Here is an 18697-nt window from a genome sequence, read left to right on the forward strand (position 1 = left end):
CTGTTCTAACCCCTGCAGGGAGACAGATAACATATCCTGTGTGACAAACACTGGGTCGGGCAGAATGGGGCCAGCCACAGCACCCACCACATCTAATGGCTCCTCAAGGGCGGTATTTTCTAGCTTACTAGGAGAGGACAGAACCGGCATAGATAGATTAAGATCCTCAGAGCTAGAGGGGGAACCCTTCTGTTTCTTTGCCTGTTTAGCACCTTTAGTCCCCGAACCTTTAGGGCCCATGATACAATACCGAGGCACTCCGCTACTAACAACTGACTGTTGTAGCAAGGAGAATAAACCAAAAATATACAAGTAGCTTAAGGCACGAAACCTTATAAGCTTATGGGAAGGTAGTGCACACCTTTCCCCTGAAAGAAAACCTCTTTCCCTTTTTTTTTTTTTTTTTTTGTCTTGTTGTTTTTTTTTTGTTTTTTTTTAAATAGTTAAACAACCTTTTTTTTTTTTTTTTGCACTTTTTAAAAGGGACTGTGTAAATTGCCAGACTGCTGTCAAAGACCCTTTGGCTAATAGAGAAAATTAGGGAAAACTTCCTATTTTCTCCCTTAATCAGTGAGGAGCTTAGCTCCAGACCTATACAGGTCTCTTTACCGCCACCAGGTGTCACCCTTTCCTCCGCTCTGTCCACGCTCTGTGTCCCTCCGGTCAGCAGACGAATCCCACACTGACCGGAGGACAGAACTGCTGCTGATACCAGCGAGGGGGGAACGCCCCCCTCTCCCCGCCGACGTCGCGACGCTCCCCGCCCCCTCAGCGCGCATCTACATCATGCGCGCGCACGCGCGCGCGCGTTCCAGAGGGGAAGCATCCATGAGGAGAGGAGCAGCACGCCGGCGGCGCAAGAGGACCCAGAGCTGCAGGGGAACTCAATACAGGCAAGTCCCTGGTCTTTAAGCCGGGAGATAACGGGGGGTGGGCCTGCCCTGCTTTCCCTAGAACCAGGCAAAGGAGCCTCTACCCCCCAAAACCATGCGGGACAGCCACAAGCAGACACAGTCCGTGGGGGAGGGGGGGTACACTAGTAAATGGGAGGTGACCATCCTGTCTAGCAGACATAGTGGTAGAAGTTGCCCATGCAGAGCATCCCAGGCTAAACCCAACTAGTCTTCCCCCTGAGGGACCTGCCGACGAACCAAGTTCCGCAGGCCCCCCTCTTACCTGCTCCACGCTGCAGGGCTTTGCAAAAAGCAAGAGGCCCAATCTTCCCCCATCTCCGTGGGGTCTGTACTAGACCTTCAGGGACCCGGGTCCGGTGGAACACCACTGCCCTGGACCTATATAGCATCCTGGCAACAGTGCCTTTTGGGCTTTTTGGAAAGCTCAAAGTTCTGGGCCCAGGATCCAGCCCCTTAGTGAAGGGGCATTATAGGCGAAACCCCACGACTTGGGGCCCGGGTACTGTCCACTTTGGCTCTGAGGCACTTTGGACAGATCCGGTATAGTCTGCCTAGTCTCAAAGACCTGGAGGCAAACTTCTCTGTGACCAACACCTAAGACACTGGCGAAAAAACTGAGGTACTCCTCCTATGGGAGGGGGTTATATAGGGAGGGGACTTCCTGTTTGAGATTGCCAGTGTCCATCACCTGAAGGTACTCCATATAACCCACATAGTAATGAATATGCCGCTCTGTGTCCCGTGATGTACGGAAAAGAAATCCTTGTCGCTTCCTCAGATTTCTGATCTCACAGAGCGGGAGGAACACCACACCAGTTCTGTTTTTTCTCTTGGATGAACTAGATGGACAGTTGTCTTTTTTTTCCCAACCTATGTAGCAGTAGTTGCTGCTTTGCATAGTAAAGGTAGTACAAAAACAGCACAGGAATACTCCGTCCCCTGCTTAGCACTAATAGGTATAAGGAAAACGTTGTCATCCCTAGAGGGCGCCACCCGAGATAAAATAAAAAAATCACAGCAAAAACCCTGCAAACCTGCACCCCGGCCCACTTAAAGCATACCTGAATTGATTTTTCATATTGTTCCTTCACATCATTTTCTGAATTGGAAAGTTTATTCAGCAGATCCTTCAGTTTTTTTTGATTAGCACTAGTTTCGGAATACAGATGTTCTATATTGACCCTAGAAAAATTAAAGAAAATGTAACTTTCAAGGCATAACCAATGAAGCCCTTTATACAGACAGACAACCTGCAGGAAAGAAAAACATAGTGGTTTGAATGGAAAAATCCATTTAGCACTATTAAGCCAAATCGTAGGACTTTTATCCGAAGGACGTTGGCCAGGAACTTGTTCTTGCATACAAAAAACGGCAAATAATTGTCGTCCAAACACGAAACTACGTGTTTTTTCAGCGCCACCCTTTGGGCAACTTCTGCTAATGTTGCGTTATGGTGAGCATTGCTTCTCAGCATGCGTGTTTGTACTTTGGATTGTCTTCCGACAGAGGTTGTGTACACAACGATTGGATAATCCGACATCACACATTTGTTGTCGAAAATTCCCGACAACAATTGTCGGATGGAGCATACAAACGGTCGGATTATCCGACAACAGCCTGCCACCACACTTTTCCCATCAGAAAATCTGATTGTGTGTTCGATAAATATTGAAAATGGCGTAGTCACGCAGGGCCAGATTCTCAAAACCCGTCGCGATTCTCAAAACCTGGCGCAACGTAAAACCGCGCTAAGCACGTCGGGAAAATGACGTCGTGAGCATGCGCAGTACGGCCGGCGCGGGAGCGCACCTAATTTAAATGGGACTCGCCCCATTTGAATAGGAACGCCTTGCGCCGGCCGGATTTAAGTTACACAGCCGAAAATTTCTAGGTAAGTGCTTTGTGGATCGGGCACTTAGGTAGAGATTTTGCGGCAGTGTAACTTAAATGGCAATTTTTAAGTTACGGCGGCTGGCTGTGGATCTGGCCCACAGTTACCATGTTATTTAGTTTCTTATTACTACAATAAAGATCTAAAGAAGCGGTCTTTCGGAAGCAAGGCTACAATCTGCAGCCAGGGTGAACCTCATTTCACTCAGACACAACATTTTCCAAGATATCTGAAGACTTTATGTACTAGTATAGCATTCTAATAAGTGCATTCAATGTTATTGTGAATCATCCCAAGGTAATGGGAAACATAAGGCTTGCATTTCTTAAATGGAAAGTATGATGGCTGCCGGTCAATTTCAATTTATTTATTTTTGAAAGTGTACAAGTTTGTGAACTGATGTGATCTCTCCTTTTCACATTGCATAACATTTATTTTACAAAACCATGTAGCACAGCGACACTCCGTTTGCACATGATGTTGGTGTTTCCAATGAGAAAGCTCAGCATTGCCTGCGGTTTACTTTTTTTTTCTCAAGATGAATGCTTGCCCTCACGCTCAAGATAAGGTTGACACTGGGAATGGAAGCACTTATTTCGAACTATAAACCATTACAAAAAAAATAAAAATCCAACTATCCGAGTATCTATGGGCCAGATCCACAAAGAGCCGCCGTAACTTAAATATTCTGATTTAAGTTACACTGCCGCAAAATTTCGACCTAAGTGCCCCGATCCACAAAGCACTTACCTAGAAATTTTCGGCTGTGTAACTTAAATCCGTCCGGCGCAAGGCGTTCCTATTTTCATGGGGCGAGTCCCATTTAAATTAGGCGCGCTCCCACGCCGGACGTACTGCGCACGCTCATGACGTAATTTTCCCGACGTGCATAGCGCGGTTTTACGTTACGCCGAGTTTTGTGAATCGTGCCGGGTAAAAAAAGTTGTGTCGGGAAAAAAAAAAGATACGGCGGAAAAAAAAAAAAAAATAAATAAAAAATATAACAGCATTGCGGGTAAGAAGGGTCTACTTTTACAAGGTGTAAACAGTTTACACTTTGTAAAAGCAGCCCTAATTTTACACATGCAACTTAATACTTATGGAGAAAAAACGAAACGTAAAAGCTTCGTGGATCTCCATAAGTGCTAATTTGCATACCCGAAGCAGCATTTCGACTCGAAATGCCCCCAGCGGCGGATGCGGTACTGCATCCTAAGATCCGGCAGTGTAAGTCCCTTACACATGTCGGATCTTCTGCCTATCTTTTGGAAACTGATTCTGTGGATCAGTTCCAAAGATAGAAACAGGGATACGACGGCGTATCAGTAGATACGCCGTCGTATCCCTTTTGAGGATCTGGCCCCATGTCTGTACTACCCCATCAAATCAATGTCCATTCTGGTAATGTGAAAGGACGACAAGTGAGACTTTGCTTTGCTACATGACATATTGCCCTCTAAATATCCCTTAATTTTTCCAAATAAACACACATAGCTAGATTCAGCAAGATTGCCTTAACTTTAAGGCGGCGTAGCTTAGCGTGTTTAGGCTACTCCGCCGTAAGTTAGCGAGGCAAGTACTTGATTCTCAAAGTACTTTCTGCTAAGTTACGGCGGCGTAGCCTAAAGCGGGCGGGCGAAAGGGCGCCTAATTCAAATTTGTCTGAGGGGGCGTGTTTTATGATAATGAGGCTTGACTCGACGTGATTGAAGTTTTTCCGTAACTGCGCATGCGCCGGGCACCTACATTTCCCACTGTGCATTGCGGCTAAGTCCGCCGCACGGGCCTATTGATTTAGACGTGGACATAAACAACGTAAATCCCTATTCGCGGACGACTTACACAAACAACGTAAAATTTTCGAATTTCGAAAGTGGGAACGGCGGCCATACTTTAACATTACTATTCCATCTATTAGATGGAATAACTTTAGGCCTGATAATGCGTTACGGAAACGGCGTATCTGTACTGCGACGGCCGGGCGTACGTTCGTGAATAGGCGTAACTAGTGATTTACTTATTCTACGCCGACCGCAATGGAAGCGCCACCTAGCGGCCAGCCAAAATATTGCACCCCAAGATAGGACGGCGCAAGCCGTCGTATCTTAGATAGGTTTAAGTGTATCTCTGCTTGAGGATACACTTAAACCTAGGTCGGCGCAGATTCAGAGTTAGGTCGGCGTATCTACTGATACGCCGACCTAACTCTACCTGAATCTAGCTAACAGATCATTATTTTCTAAGGAAAGCAGAGCAATTGCCGTTTACTTTCAGACTCTCTCACCCTAATTGAAAGTCTTTATGGAGCGCTACAGAGCAGAGAGAGGGGAAGGGTATAAAAGACGGGGTAAACCATTCTTCCAACTCACGGAGCTGTGTGTAATTTAAACTATTAAAAGAGAAGTCCAGCCCAGGCTTCTCCTATGGGTCTAAGGAGTGCAATTGGTTGTGTAAGCTCTGTAAACAGGCTTTTGTCAGCAAAGCAGTTAAAATTAGCCTGGTAAACACATGAAAGGGAACATAGATTTTCATCTTCTAAATAAAACTAGGCCAATTTGAAATATGCATGCGTAATTTTTCACATTACCCTCGCTGAAAGATGTATAAATATATTTTAACCTATTCTATAAACATGTATGTGTATATTACCCAGCAGCCGCTGAAGGCTTCTCAAGATCATTTGGAAGCTCAATAAGATCCATGTGATTTGCTTCTATTTCCTGCAATTGGAGATAATAAGTGAAGTCATTAACAATGTAAGTCTTGTAGCAGTTCTCTCAATAGCACAGAGTCTGGAAGAATTGTTGAAACACACAGCCTTAAAGTTCTACTAAAGGCTTCATGTCTTTTACTTAAATGCATTCACAACCCCCCCGCCTCTAAATTTTTTGTTATAACCCCCGATTACCTGGTTCCGGGTCCGGCACAGCTAAGGTACTCACCCACCCAACTGATCCAGCATTGTCCTGTTGTGATCCACTTTTCTTCTGGTCCTGTGCCTCCATCTTCTTGCATGATGTCATCGGCGAGCAGACACCTTTTCCAGGTTCAGCCAGCTGTTCTCCCGATTACGTGCCACTAGGCCCACCCCCTCCCCCTTTCTCAATGAAGGACTATGCCTCCTGGGTTATGTGACATACATATCCCAAAGGGCACAGTGGGAAAAGTGCATATCAATCACCTAGGTGAGTGACATGCATGGGGGAGTTGTGGTCTGGGGGTGGACCAGAAGTATCTTATAAAAAAGAAAAAGTAAAAGAAAAAAAAAAAGACCAATTTGCACAGTGGAGGGGAGAAGGGGTGGTGGAGGTGGCATCATACCGAGCTTGAATATCTGCTTTAAGGAACAAACACCCCAGTACATGTGCTACCCATGTGCTACCCCAGATACTCTACTACTGTTCTTGTCAGCACCATTGCCTCCAGGATTGATCAGCATCATACTTACTGTATTTGTTTTAGTGCAGGGGACTCCAGCCTTTCTAAAAAAGAAAGGTCAGTTTACTGTCACTTGGACTTTAGAGGGGCTGGATTGTAGCCAGTAGGAGTAGATAATACCCCAGCATTAATGGGACCAGTCTTGGTGGTCAGTGGGAGTAAATAAAAATTACATGGCTCATGTGGTCAGTAGGAGGAGGAATAGTGCCCCATCATTGGTGTCAGTGTGATGCATAGTGCCCTATCATTTATATCAGTGGGAGGAATGCTGCCCCATGGTTTGTGTCCATGGGAGTAAAAGCATCCCATCATTGGTGACTTTGGAAGGAAAAATGCTGCATCATTGGTGTCTGTAGAAGCAATAGTTTTCCAAAATGTAGGTCTTTGGAAGGAAGAATACACATCGATATTCTCCACTGTTGGGTGTCAAGTGGAAGAAATGGTGCCTAAATGTTGGCTTCAGTGGGAGGAATACTGCCTTGTATCAATGGGACGAATAGTGCCTCACATTAGTGGGAAGAACAGGACTGGATAAAGGCAAGCAAAAGGCTGCATCTGGCCCATGGGACAGAATCTGGGGGCCACTGTTGTAGTGGATACACCAAGGTCAGCGGAGATTGACTCGCAGCAGCAGGAACCTATCTACTGGGAGGAGGGACCCGAGAAAAGTAAAAGGGTTTAAGATCACTTTATATCTGGTCATACACAGGCAGAAAATATCAGCGCATTTAATCTCGCCATCCCTGAGCAAAACATTTTCACTTTCTAAGCCTTTTAAAATTGTATCCAGTCCTGCTGCTTCAATAGAATCCCAAACATCTTAAACAGGTTTGTTTTATGCCTAAAACATTCATATCACAAAAAAAAATAGAAAAAAAAAAATGTCACCTTCTCATTTGAATCTGGCCACTATGGTCGGAAACCATCGCCAATTTGACCCCAGTAACCATAAGAAAATCAAATTAAGGTAACGAAAAGGAAAACAAATTCTTCAACATTTTTAACGAAATTCTACAAGCTTAATATAGGCAGCATTTTCTAAAACATGAACTGGACTTTAGCAAAGAATAGACTTTTTTGTTAAGAGATTTACTTATGCCTTGAAATGTAAAGAACTGATTTATAAAAACAAATACGACAAAAAGGGAGAAAAAAATAAAATGTTGTCCACTGCAACTAATCACTAACTAGTTTTCATTTTGTACATGGACTACAGAAATGTTAGCTAAAACTGATTGGTTGCTGCTAGTAAACCTGCTGGTCTTGGATTTTTTTCGTCTTTTTAGCGTTTTTTTTTTTTTTTTTTATTGAGAGACCTCACCTCCACGATATGGTGCAGTAGAGTCATACGGGTTTGGTTTGCCCTTGTTTCGGTCAGCTTTAGTAAAGTGCTTATTTTAAAGCCATTTGCGTTTCCAGTGTGACTTCCCTAGAACGTGACAGAAGAAAGATCCAGTCAACCAAATGCACCCTGTGTACAGTACATTTCAATGTAAAAAAACATAATATCTCATAAACAACAATCCAAAATTTCATAACACTGTTATTGGCGATTGAGTTACGTGTGACTGTGCATACCGGGGTATGTTCCTGGTACTCAGAACCTTAAAAGCTCCTTCGATAAGTGGTGGAATGTCTTAAACATTACAGGAGAAGACCAATTAAATGTGACTACTACTAGAACCATCACAAACATATAATATCCAAGTGTAGATTCCAGGCTGGCACCCAGTAGAATTGGGCATCAGAGACAAGAAAGTGTTTCGGAAAAATGTAATTTATGACACATGATTATAGCACAGATAAACCCAAACAATGAAGACATGAACCTTACTGGCTTCTAGCGGTGGATCCATATACATACAGTCCAATGAGAGTGGCAAACAAATGTCCAAGGTTTTTAATAATAAAATGGATTCATAGCAGAAAAAGAATACAACGGGTTTCAGGGGTCAAATATACTCCACCTTCATCGGGGGGTACAAAACAAGTACAAAAGGTCATAAATATAAAAAGGTCATGAACACAAAAATAAATGAATATACATACTTTGTAGCCCTGATGAAGGGTGAGCGTGTTAGGTCCCAAAATGCCTTGGGGTTTTTCTGCTATGAATTGTATAAAAATCTTGGAAAATTGTTTGGTGCCCTCATTGAACTGTATGTATGTGGATTCTTAACACTAGGTTCTCTCTCTGTGTCCAAGGTCTGTCTTTTTTGGAGTGCTGTCTAACCAGAACCAATGCACCCAGTAATAATTTTAGTGATCTTCAGAAAATCTGAATCCAGCAATTATTCTAATTGATTATGGTCTTCTAGAACTGTACAAAACAGAGCCAATTGGGCACACCCTGGCTCGTGCTGTATATTAATCTTACACAGTGTACTAAAAACATCAAAAAGCCTAGAACTTAAAAAGTCAGCTGCACTTGGTACAAGGCAGGAAAACATACAGGGGCAAAACCAGAAAGCAAAGCACCCAATTGCATCTCTGGGGAGCTTGCGCTGGAGCAGCTTTGGCAAGATATGCATAGTCATTCAAGGCACTTACATTAACTTGGGTCTAGCCTAGATCCGGTGAGGCATTGGTTCTTGATTCTTGTGTTTGACTTACAGTTGTTTTAGCACAAAGATAGAGAAGCCATAGTGAAGGCCCCTTAAACCCCCTTTAGGGAAAGGGTGCCTTGACTGCTAAAAGCATGACATCGCTGTGGGTGTGAATCTAAAAGGGACGTTAAGTGGCTCCATTTAGGATAGGCTACAAAGACCTGATGTGACTGGGTGGAGCCTGAACTATAGGATTAGGCTACACTGGGACATGTCTAAATGCTCTGAGGAGATTCAGCTGTTACAAGAGTTACCCACCCTCCCGCCTGTTGTGATGTTTTGTCATGGCTTTATTAGCAGTTTTGACCTTGCCAGCAATTGATGTTGCTTTATGGGCTATGCGTTCAAGGTAAATTCTAGGGTTAGTCTAATGCAGCCTCTCTCAACCTTTTTACCCCAGGGGAACCCTTAAAATAATTTTCATGTCTCGGGGAACCCCTGATAAAACCCATTCATTGGGGGTCAGTGGGAACAATGTCCCTTACTTTGGTGGTCAGTGAGAAGAATGCAATTTTTTACAGTGGTGGTAAGAATGGCCCTCTTACAGAGAACTATGAAGATCATTGGTGTCATACCACTGGCTCCTCCAAGTGGAATTGGCTCAGAACTATGTAGGCACCATCAAACAGGAGGTAAATCAGTAACAGCTCAAGGAACCCCTAGCCACCTCTGGAGGAACCCTAGGGTTCCACGGAATCCTAGTTGAGAATGGCTGGTCTAATGCCTGTCTGGCACCAATGGCAAGAACAGGCCTCTTAGACCATGTGAGTTTATGTTTTATGGGTCCTCACAGTATAACTGTGACTGGCATTGTTGTTTGGTACATTTAGAAAGTTCAATAATGACCCCCCCTCCCTCCAAGCAAAGGGAAGCCTTGACTGCTGGAAGCTTGGCAACTACGTGGGCATTAACCTAAAAACGGGGAGGTTAAGTGGCTCCAATTAGATTGGTACGGGGTGACTGTGTGGAGCCTGACATCTAGAAAAAGGCTACGCAAGGGCACATCCCACTACTCTAAAGAAATTCTGACATCACAAGAGTTGCCCACCCGCCCGTTGTGAGTTTCATCACAGCTTTATTGGGGTTTTATCCTGCCAGCAATGCATATTACTTTATGGGCCATGCCCTCAAGTTTAATTCTGGGATCCGTTTAATGCCTGCCTCGCACTGATGGTGGGGACAGGTCTCCTAGACCATCTGTGTTTTGTTTTGAATGCTCACGGTATAACTGTGACTGGCATTATGTGGTATTTTGAATATTGTAAATTCAATGAAGCTGTGGCTTTACCCGAATTCCAACTTAAATCATTATGGTGTCTTCTTGGGGGGCAAGGTATTGGTTTGTAATAGCTGGTTAATACATGCCTATGCTTCTTAGCAGTCAAGCTGTGGCCTTGCCCTATTTCCAACCTGATCAGCTTCTGTGTCTTTTTGGGGGGCCAAGGTACTGGTTTATTGGTCATAAATGAGCCTATGCTTCTAAGTAGTCATGTCTAGTATTGGGCTTACAGGGCATCATTAGAAAAAGGTCAGTGTCACCTCCCCTAATATTTAAATATTCAAACTTTCAGTGTAAAACAGTTCAAAATACTCACATAATTCAAGAAGTTACCGACTTTCAGAACAAGCTGACAAAAGAGTGGAAGTCTCTGACTGCCAAGAACGTCTGAAAACATAAAAAAAAAAAAAATAAATACTCATTAACAGCCAAATAAAGTAAGAAGGGTTAGACCCTTTGCTCATTTTGTATTGTTCTCTATGTCCCTGCTGGGGATAGTCTCCCCACTATGTGCACAGATAACCACTGTCACTCAAAGTGAGGAGTAATCCAAAAATTCGGATTCGTCACCAGAACAAAGGGGACATCTTTTTCTGTAAGAACTCCCCAAGATGGGGTTTTTTTTGTGGAGAGTTTTTCGGGCTCTCTGTTGGGTCTCCAGGTCACAAAGCGAAGGTATATTTCTCCAGAGGGACAAAAGCAGCAAAAAAATAACCCAACAGGGTTTTTCACCCTTCCCTACTTGATCTAAAACTAAACATAAAATACCATTATTATAATACGTAATAATGAGCAAGAATAGATCGAGTTACCATCACATGCCAAGGTGACTGTCTGAGCCTTTGGTCGTAACATGTCCAGCATAACATTGGTCTCCTCACAAGCCAGCATACACTCAATCCGAAGCTGGTAGCTGTAAACATAAACGTGATATATGAAACCTTATTCTATTACAGTATACAATTCTCTGTGCACACTAGGGATAGGGGGAAATCCCAACAGTGTTTCCTACAGCTATGTTCTAGATGGTCACCAGTCATCTCTATGACCGTCGGAGGACCCGGGCGCGATGTGATGACGTCACGCCCGGGTCCCCGTAAGTAAACAAAGCCACAATTGCGGCTGCTAAGCAACAGTTATCATGAGATCGGTGAATTTTTTTTCACCGATTTCATGCTTTCCAGCCTGGAGGAGAGATGTGGGGTCTTATTGACCCTGCATCTCTCCATAAAGAGTACCTGTCACACACATTCCTATTACAAGGGATGTTTATATTCCTTGTAATAGGAATAAAAGTGATAATAAAAAATAAAAAATAAAAAGTGTAAAAAAATAAATAAATATGTAAAAAAAAACATTTTTTTTTTAACGCCCCTGTCCCCAGTAGCTCGCGCGCAGAAGCGAACGCACATGCAAGTCCCGCCGACATATGTAAACGCTGTTTAAACCACATATGTGAGGTATCGCCGCGTGCGTTAGAGTGCCAGCAACAATTCTAGCACTAGACCTTCTCTGTAAATCTAAACTGGTAACCTGTAAAAAAAATCAAAGCGTTGCCTATGGAGATTTTTAAGTACCGAAGTTTGGCGCCATTCCATGAGTGTGCGCAATTTTAAAGCGTGACATGTTAGGTATCTATTTACTCGGTGTAACATCATCTTTCATATTTTACAAAAAAATTGGGCTAACTTTACCGTTTTGTTATTTTAATTCATGAAACAATTTTTTTCCAAAAAAAAGGCGTTTGAAAAATTATTATTCAAAATTATAGAGCAAATACCGTGCAAGATAAAACGTTTCAATGACCGTCGTTTTATTCCCTAGGGTGTCTGCTAAAAAAACATATATAATGTTTGGGGGTTCTGCGTAATTTTCTAGCAAAAAAAATAGGATTTGTACATGTAGGAGAGAAGTGCCAGAATAGGCCTGGTATGAATGTGTGTATAAAAGCCCTGTATGGAAGTGGTTAAGCCTACTCTGTAGCAAATATAAAATCAAATGTTTTTATTCCAAGTGTCAGAAAAATAGCCTCCTAAGGGTATCCTCATCAAGCACATTTACTAATATAGGATATCTCACCAATCTCACAATTCTCTAAAGTCACTTACTTGGTCACTCCGAGAAGCAGCAAGTAAAACTGGTCTGCATTTGATAACTTGGAAATATCTTCTTTGAACCCTTTTAAGTTTTCCACCTGTAAACGACAGATGTTAAGGAAAAGGAAAGTAGATAGGGATATCTCTCTACTTCAGACAAACCTTTGTAAATCTTTTTTACCGCAGAGGAATGCTTAAAATATTTTTCAGGTCTTGGGGAACCTCTGAAAAAAATTAATTTATTGGTAGCCAGTGGGAAGAAATTGTCTTCTCATAGTGGTGGTCAAAGTGCCACCCTTAATAGACAGCTTAAATAGATCATTGGTGTCATGCAGCTGGCTCTGCCAAGTAATGTTGGCCCCAGAATTATGCAGGCACCATCAAATTGGAGATAAATCAGCTACAGCTCAAAAACTAGAACCCCTAGAATTCTCTGGAGAAACCCTGGTTGAGAATGGCCCCAATAGATATCTAAATCCAAAAACAAAAATGTAATATATCGCATCTTACCAGTCCTTAGATGTGGTGCCCCCCCAAGTTAAAACCATTTTCAGCAAATGCAAAAAATTCCTGTTGATCTTGTCATAAATTTAGTGTCCTTGTCACTTTGTGGCGACCTCGACAGAAACCAAAATGATCTAATCTTTATTTGTGTAAACTGCTAATCCCATCAACCCAACCCCAAGGCTTTTTCCACACGAAGCGGACTCCGTTGCTACGGAGTCCTCCAGCTCCCGCCGGCTCAGTGGGAGATCTCTCCGCTGAGCCAGCGGATGACAAGTCCCTCTCTGCTCACTGAGCGGGGAGGGGCTTGCGCAGCGCCGCTGTCTCCTATGGGGAGATCTGATGAAAACAGACAGAATGTCTGTTTTCGTCAGATCTCACCCAATCAGATCCGCCATGGACGGATGGGGACGTATTGCCATCTGTCTGATTTTGGCGGATCGGGTCGGATGTCAGCGGACATGTCTCCGCTGACATCCGACACTCCATAGGACTGCAATGGAGCGGTTGTTCAGGACCGTCGTCAAAACTGAAAGGGGCCTAATAGAATGGAGGTGAACTAATTTGGTTTAAAGACCAGCCTGGGTGGCAACTGTGAAAATAAATTGAAAAAGCGAATACAGCCAACCCCATCTAAGAACCCTCACACTCTAATCAACAGTGATTGTGCGTTGACGCAATGATCAGGAACAACAATATAAGCCAATTGGGAGGAGACAGGTGATTTAAAGTGGGAGTTCTTAGCCAATCACAGGAGATTTCTGGTTGTGTGGTTGGAAGCTGTACTAAAAACAACTTGCGTAGTTTGGGCCTTATGCTATACATTTTATAAGGCTCCAAACGACTTTTTTTAAACAGTTCCAGTTTCAAGAATACTACTATAAATTACCCTACAGAATTGAGACAGCAATCAGACTTCCATAAAAATCGTTGTGTAGATGAAAAGTTTGGGACATCACATGTTCAAGTAATAAGCCGTGTTTATGACCAATGCAGATCACTGCTTGGTTCATCAGCAACTGTTCAGAACTGGTTTCATTCCTGGAGTCATCTTATGTCTACAGGTGCTTTATGAGATATTTGTCCAATTATCAACAACAGCGGTCGCCAACCAGTGGTCCTTGGACCACTGATGATCGACATGAACATTTTGGTGGTCCCCAGGGGTTCTGCCGCGAATCATCATTGTGGCAGATGTAATCCACCCAATGTTGTTCGCAATGTGCGCTGACAGTCAATACTGTCAGCACGCATTGATACCTGATGCCTATTCTGTAGTTCCGGCTTCTATAAACTCAGAGGGAGGCACTGGAAGTAGTGCAGAGAGCAGGAGGTGAAGAAGGAGAGGACTTCCAATGGCAGTACTGAGCACGAGGCTGGATAAGATAATGAGATGCAATGATTAATCTGTTTAAGGCAGCAGTGTGATCCAACATGGGGGGGCGTTGGAGACAGGGGGTCGGTCAGAGAGCCAGACCTTCGTGTGTATACAAGGCAACAGTGTGATCCAGGGGGGATTGTGTGTCTACGGCATGCAAATTAATGTTAGTGAACCTCGAGATTCAAAGTTGTGTATTTAGTGGCCTGTCAGGTCTGAAAGTTTGGCGACCACTGATCTAGAACACCATTATTCATTTTTTTTTTTTTACCCCAGAGGAACCCTAAAAAAATACCTACAGTTTGCTGTTGATTGAGAATGACTAGTAGCCACTATGTCAGTTAAACCATTGTAATGAACAGGTTATCAAATTAAACTTACTTCATGTTTTTCAGGAAGCAGCTTGAGAAACTGTTTTAGTACTTCAATATCAAACTTTGACCGATCTCCCTGCTCAATCATGGAAACAACTTGTTGATTGGGGCTACAAAGCAATGAAACAGACATATAGCAAATGTATTAATGATGTATTGAGTGGAATACTGTCTTTAAAGTTGAGCTCCAGAGAAAACAAAAATCCTCCCTTGCAGAGGGGCTACCCCCCTCTTTGCAAGGGTTAAAAGTGAAAAGAAAGTTTTAAATACTTACTTTAATGGTCTGATGCCGGCAAGGGTGCCAGACTTCAGCCATCTAAATTGACAAAACATGGGATGATGTCACTTCTAAGCATGCCCAGGAATTCAGTCATCCTGGCACACAGGAACTGTGCCATAATGTAAAATGAGCTGAGCATGCACGGCTCAGTGTGCATTTTAAAGAAGGCTGCAAGCAGGCAGGTAGGTTTATTTTTAATTGGGGAGGAGTTGTTGCATGTCTCTTCTGCACTAAAGAGCCTGCCTGCTTGCATTTCTTTTTTTTTTTTTTTACTTTAGTTTGGCTTTAAATGGTTAATTATAGTAAAAAGCACTTTTTCTTACCTGATCAATGCAGGCTTCCCCCCAAACACGACATGTTCTGTCAGAAAATGTTGCATGAAATGACGATGTAGCACCTTGATAGAAGGCAGGGTTGCCAACTAATTTAGCTTCTTGGTAATTAGCCTGGCTGATTGGCTTTTTACCTAACTCTGGATTTGATGCACCTCTCTTTCTCTAGGTGGCATTGTTGCCTGTGGCAGTGGAATGATAAGGGCATAGAGAATCCTGATAGGAGTGAAAAGGTTGACTCCAATTGGCAGGGGGTTTCTTTGGTCCCTTGGCCTGCTGGAAGAACCTATTTATTTGGGAGGAGTCAGGTGATCAGGGTTCTGTGCCACTTGGACGGCTGTCTGGGTGAACGTGTGCCACAAGGCTTTGGGCTACTAGGCCAGAAGCCTGGGGCCTATCCCAGGAGCACCTGGCTGCTAGGCCATCTGAGGCCTATCCAAGTTTGAGAGAGGCAGAGCTGGGTTGGGGCTTCAGGCTGGAAGCCCAACCAAGTTACAGAAGTTCCAGTCGGGGGAACTGGATCGTTGCCAGCAGTGAGGGAGAAGAAGTTGCCACAAGGGACGACCACTCCTGTCACAAGGGGCAATTGATGATCAATGCCAGAGGTAAAGGGAGGAATAGTAGCAAGCAGCAGGCAATCATTCCTGTCATCAGAGGCCAGTGTATGGAAGTCTGAAGGAGTACCAGAGCAGCCTTTTCATCAGCCGGAGATGGTTAAGAAGTGGGAAAGCTTCAGCAGAGTGCCAAGCCAGGGACCCAGCGGGTAGCGTGGGTGAAGCTTGAGGAGTTTACAGTGGGTTTAGCTGTGGAATAGCTTAGGGGATCCAGTGACACATGGGATCTTGAAGTCTAGTGAGAGACCGGGAGCTCAGAGAGTGACGATCTACAGTAGGATACTGTGAGAGAAGATCTATAATGGATTATACTGTGAGTTACGTGTATGGATCTATATTGACTGTTCAAAGTTCAGTTGCCATAGGAGATGGCAGTTCTACAAATACAGTTGCAGCCTCCAGCTTAAAGGCCCTCTACCCGTATAGCTGTCTGACAATTTTTTTGTTGTGAAGTTTGCCAATTACTATTGCATCCGCCTAAGCGTGTCCTGGCCCTAACCCTCTCTCCCTCAGTTCTGTTTAAGAGACAATGCATCTCTTTTCTTGCATTCCAAAAAGTGACTGCCATCAATGATTCCAACTTGCATTACACCCACCATGCCTAATAACCCACACAACAAGGAAGGTTGTCAGCTCTCCCTGACTCTGGAGGTCATCATTAGGCCTTTGGAGGTCCGAGATGCCGCTACAACTATAATGACCAATCCACAACCAATTCTGTACAGAGAGAAAAGAAGAAAGCTTCTATTTTTTTACCTTGCCCTGAACTAGCTAGTTACCTGGGCATCTCTGGCTTCAGTATTTTGAATTACTAACAGGGTTACAAATTTTTAAAATGGAGCTTCATTATTTACAAACCATTCCTTCTCCTCTTTCCATCTCACAGGCTTTCCTTCTAGTGATAGAGAATCCAATTTCATAGCTTAATTTATATAGAGGTTTCCCAACTAAAAACATCCACACAATTTATTTATGTATTGCCAAATGAAATTTCTTCCTGCATAGCTGGGCAGTATTGGGTTCCTATAGTGGTTGTATAGTTAGCTATGACTTTATTTAAGCCTTTGATTACCGACCTGCAATAAGCATACAGTAAGTTAGAGCTCCTGATCTTATTCAATGAATTACAATTTTAAAGCTCCTATGATGCATCACGTTCTGAGTCTTCTTTTCTTCCTACAGCAGAGTGGAGGGGTCCTTCTTTGGGTCTCAACATTACTACCTGGGTAGCATAGACACTTTCTATTGGCTATACAGTGGTGGGGTTCCCTCAAGCTTTAGAAGATTGCACATCATGGTGCCATCAGTATGGTTGACCAGGTGATGCACCACTGGATCACTGGTCTCCCCACTGGAATAGGGGTTAGCAAGGCATGGATGGCAGACTTGGGTGAGCAGAAGACCGATTCAGAAGGATTTTTAAAGCTTTTAAATGGGTGGGAGGGGGTGAGAGGTAGTTCATCTCTGCCCAGAGAAGGACTTTAGGATTCCAGCAATAGCAGCCTTCCATTTCTTGTGCTACATGCTCTACAGAGGTTTGGAAGACATGACTCAGATCTTAAGGTGTCTATCGAAAGGACAATTATTGGCCACAGAGAGTCATTTTAAACATTATTTAACTGTAATGAGATACATGTAAGCAATAAAAATCAAATTTAAACGCTTACCTTTTAAACTGCTTTAAAAATATGTTCAAATTCATATTTTTTTTGGCATCCAAAAAGGAAATCTGTGTAAAATAATTAAATAAATAAGTAGTAAAAATAAGAAAATTAAAGTGGAAGGAAAGCCCAACTATTCTTAAAAAATATTCCCGCCCCACCTATCCTGCATACCCTGTATTAAAAAGGTCTGTGTACATACCAGACCCATTTTTAATCCACTGTGGTCCAGTCATATGATCATGCAGCTCTGACTCCCCTGTAGCGAACTGCTGCAGCAGGGGAGAGGAGGGAGTGCCAAGAAAAGCTGGGCCATGGTATCCTATGAGCGATGTCATGGCTAGTGCAATTCACAGCCGTTGTCGAGTCCTCCCCTCTTGCAGGGGTCAGGACTGTGGAATCACGTGGCCAGACCAGACTAAAAATATGTAATTGTACAGATCCTTTTATGCAGGATAGGTAGGGGGAAGGGGAGGGAATGTTTTTAAGAAAAGTTTAGACTTTACTTCCACTTTAGCATTGCACAGCATACTTTGGAAGTTGTTGGGATGTACCCTAAAAAATCATACCTCTTTAGGTGGCTTTTTTGCCAGCGTTGATTCTTTATCTTTTTCTTTGGCTTGTGGAACACAAAACCGCTGCTCAATGCTGGAATAATTGAGTTCCATAGTTTCTTCAGAGCTGCTTACTGAAGACCACATTGACTGTCCATCTAAAAGCGAGATTACAGAAAAGTGCAATAATGCATAACAACCAAACAACCTCTTTTGCTGGTCTGCCTGCTCTGGATTGATCAAAGATTGAGGCTGGGTTCACACTGTGTAGCCATGGGGAAAAGCAGGGGGTCCGTGCGTCCCCATTCACTGTTTCAGGTCTGAATTAGGTCAGAATTTTTGGCTGAATTTGGACCCCCAAGCTGAGCCAAAGACGCACAGGACTTTTCTGCTGTGCGCTCCGCGGCCACCCCAAAGATGTATGATACATTGAAGGCCAGTCACACTCTCCTGTCCTGCAAATTGAATGCAGGGAAACCTGCATCCAGTTCGCAATAGCGTGAACCCATCCTAAAACTGATTGATAGTCGCTGGCTTTTTACTCAAGATATTAAACTGGCCTTAAAACACTAGAAGGGGCGAAATGTGCAGACACAATCTGATGGCCCTTTTGTATCTGTGCCAGCTAGAGCTGCACGATTAATCTTCAAGAATCATTATCGCGATTTTTCCCCATTGGGATCTTGTCAAAGGGTTTCCCGATCTTTGGTATGCAGAGAATTTTCTCTCTGCTCTCAGCCATCAAAAGTCAAAATCTGAGCAGTCTGCCAAGTTTT

General features: G+C 43.4%; 1 protein-coding gene across 5 annotated transcripts in view; it reads right to left on the reverse strand.

Annotated features, from left to right (window-relative positions):
- The window catches only part of INF2 (inverted formin 2), a 111940-nt gene that overhangs the window by 25925 nt on the left and 67318 nt on the right, over positions 1-18697 (reverse strand). For all 5 annotated transcript variants that reach the window (XM_040332326.1, XM_040332325.1, XM_040332327.1 and 2 more), the window contains 9 exons: positions 17937-18079; positions 17374-17435; positions 14488-14590; positions 12237-12322; positions 10941-11041; positions 10445-10515; positions 7565-7672; positions 5455-5525; positions 1976-2096 (listed from right to left, as the gene is read on the reverse strand). In XM_040332326.1, coding sequence (XP_040188260.1) covers positions 1976-2096; positions 5455-5525; positions 7565-7672; positions 10445-10515; positions 10941-11041; positions 12237-12322; positions 14488-14590; positions 17374-17435; positions 17937-18079 — 866 coding nt within the window. The remainder of the gene's footprint in view (positions 1-1975; positions 2097-5454; positions 5526-7564; positions 7673-10444; positions 10516-10940; positions 11042-12236; positions 12323-14487; positions 14591-17373; positions 17436-17936; positions 18080-18697) is intronic.

The sequence above is a fragment of the Rana temporaria genome, chromosome 13 (genome assembly GCF_905171775.1).
Source record: "Rana temporaria chromosome 13, aRanTem1.1, whole genome shotgun sequence".
NCBI classification, from domain to species: domain Eukaryota; kingdom Metazoa; phylum Chordata; class Amphibia; order Anura; family Ranidae; genus Rana; species Rana temporaria.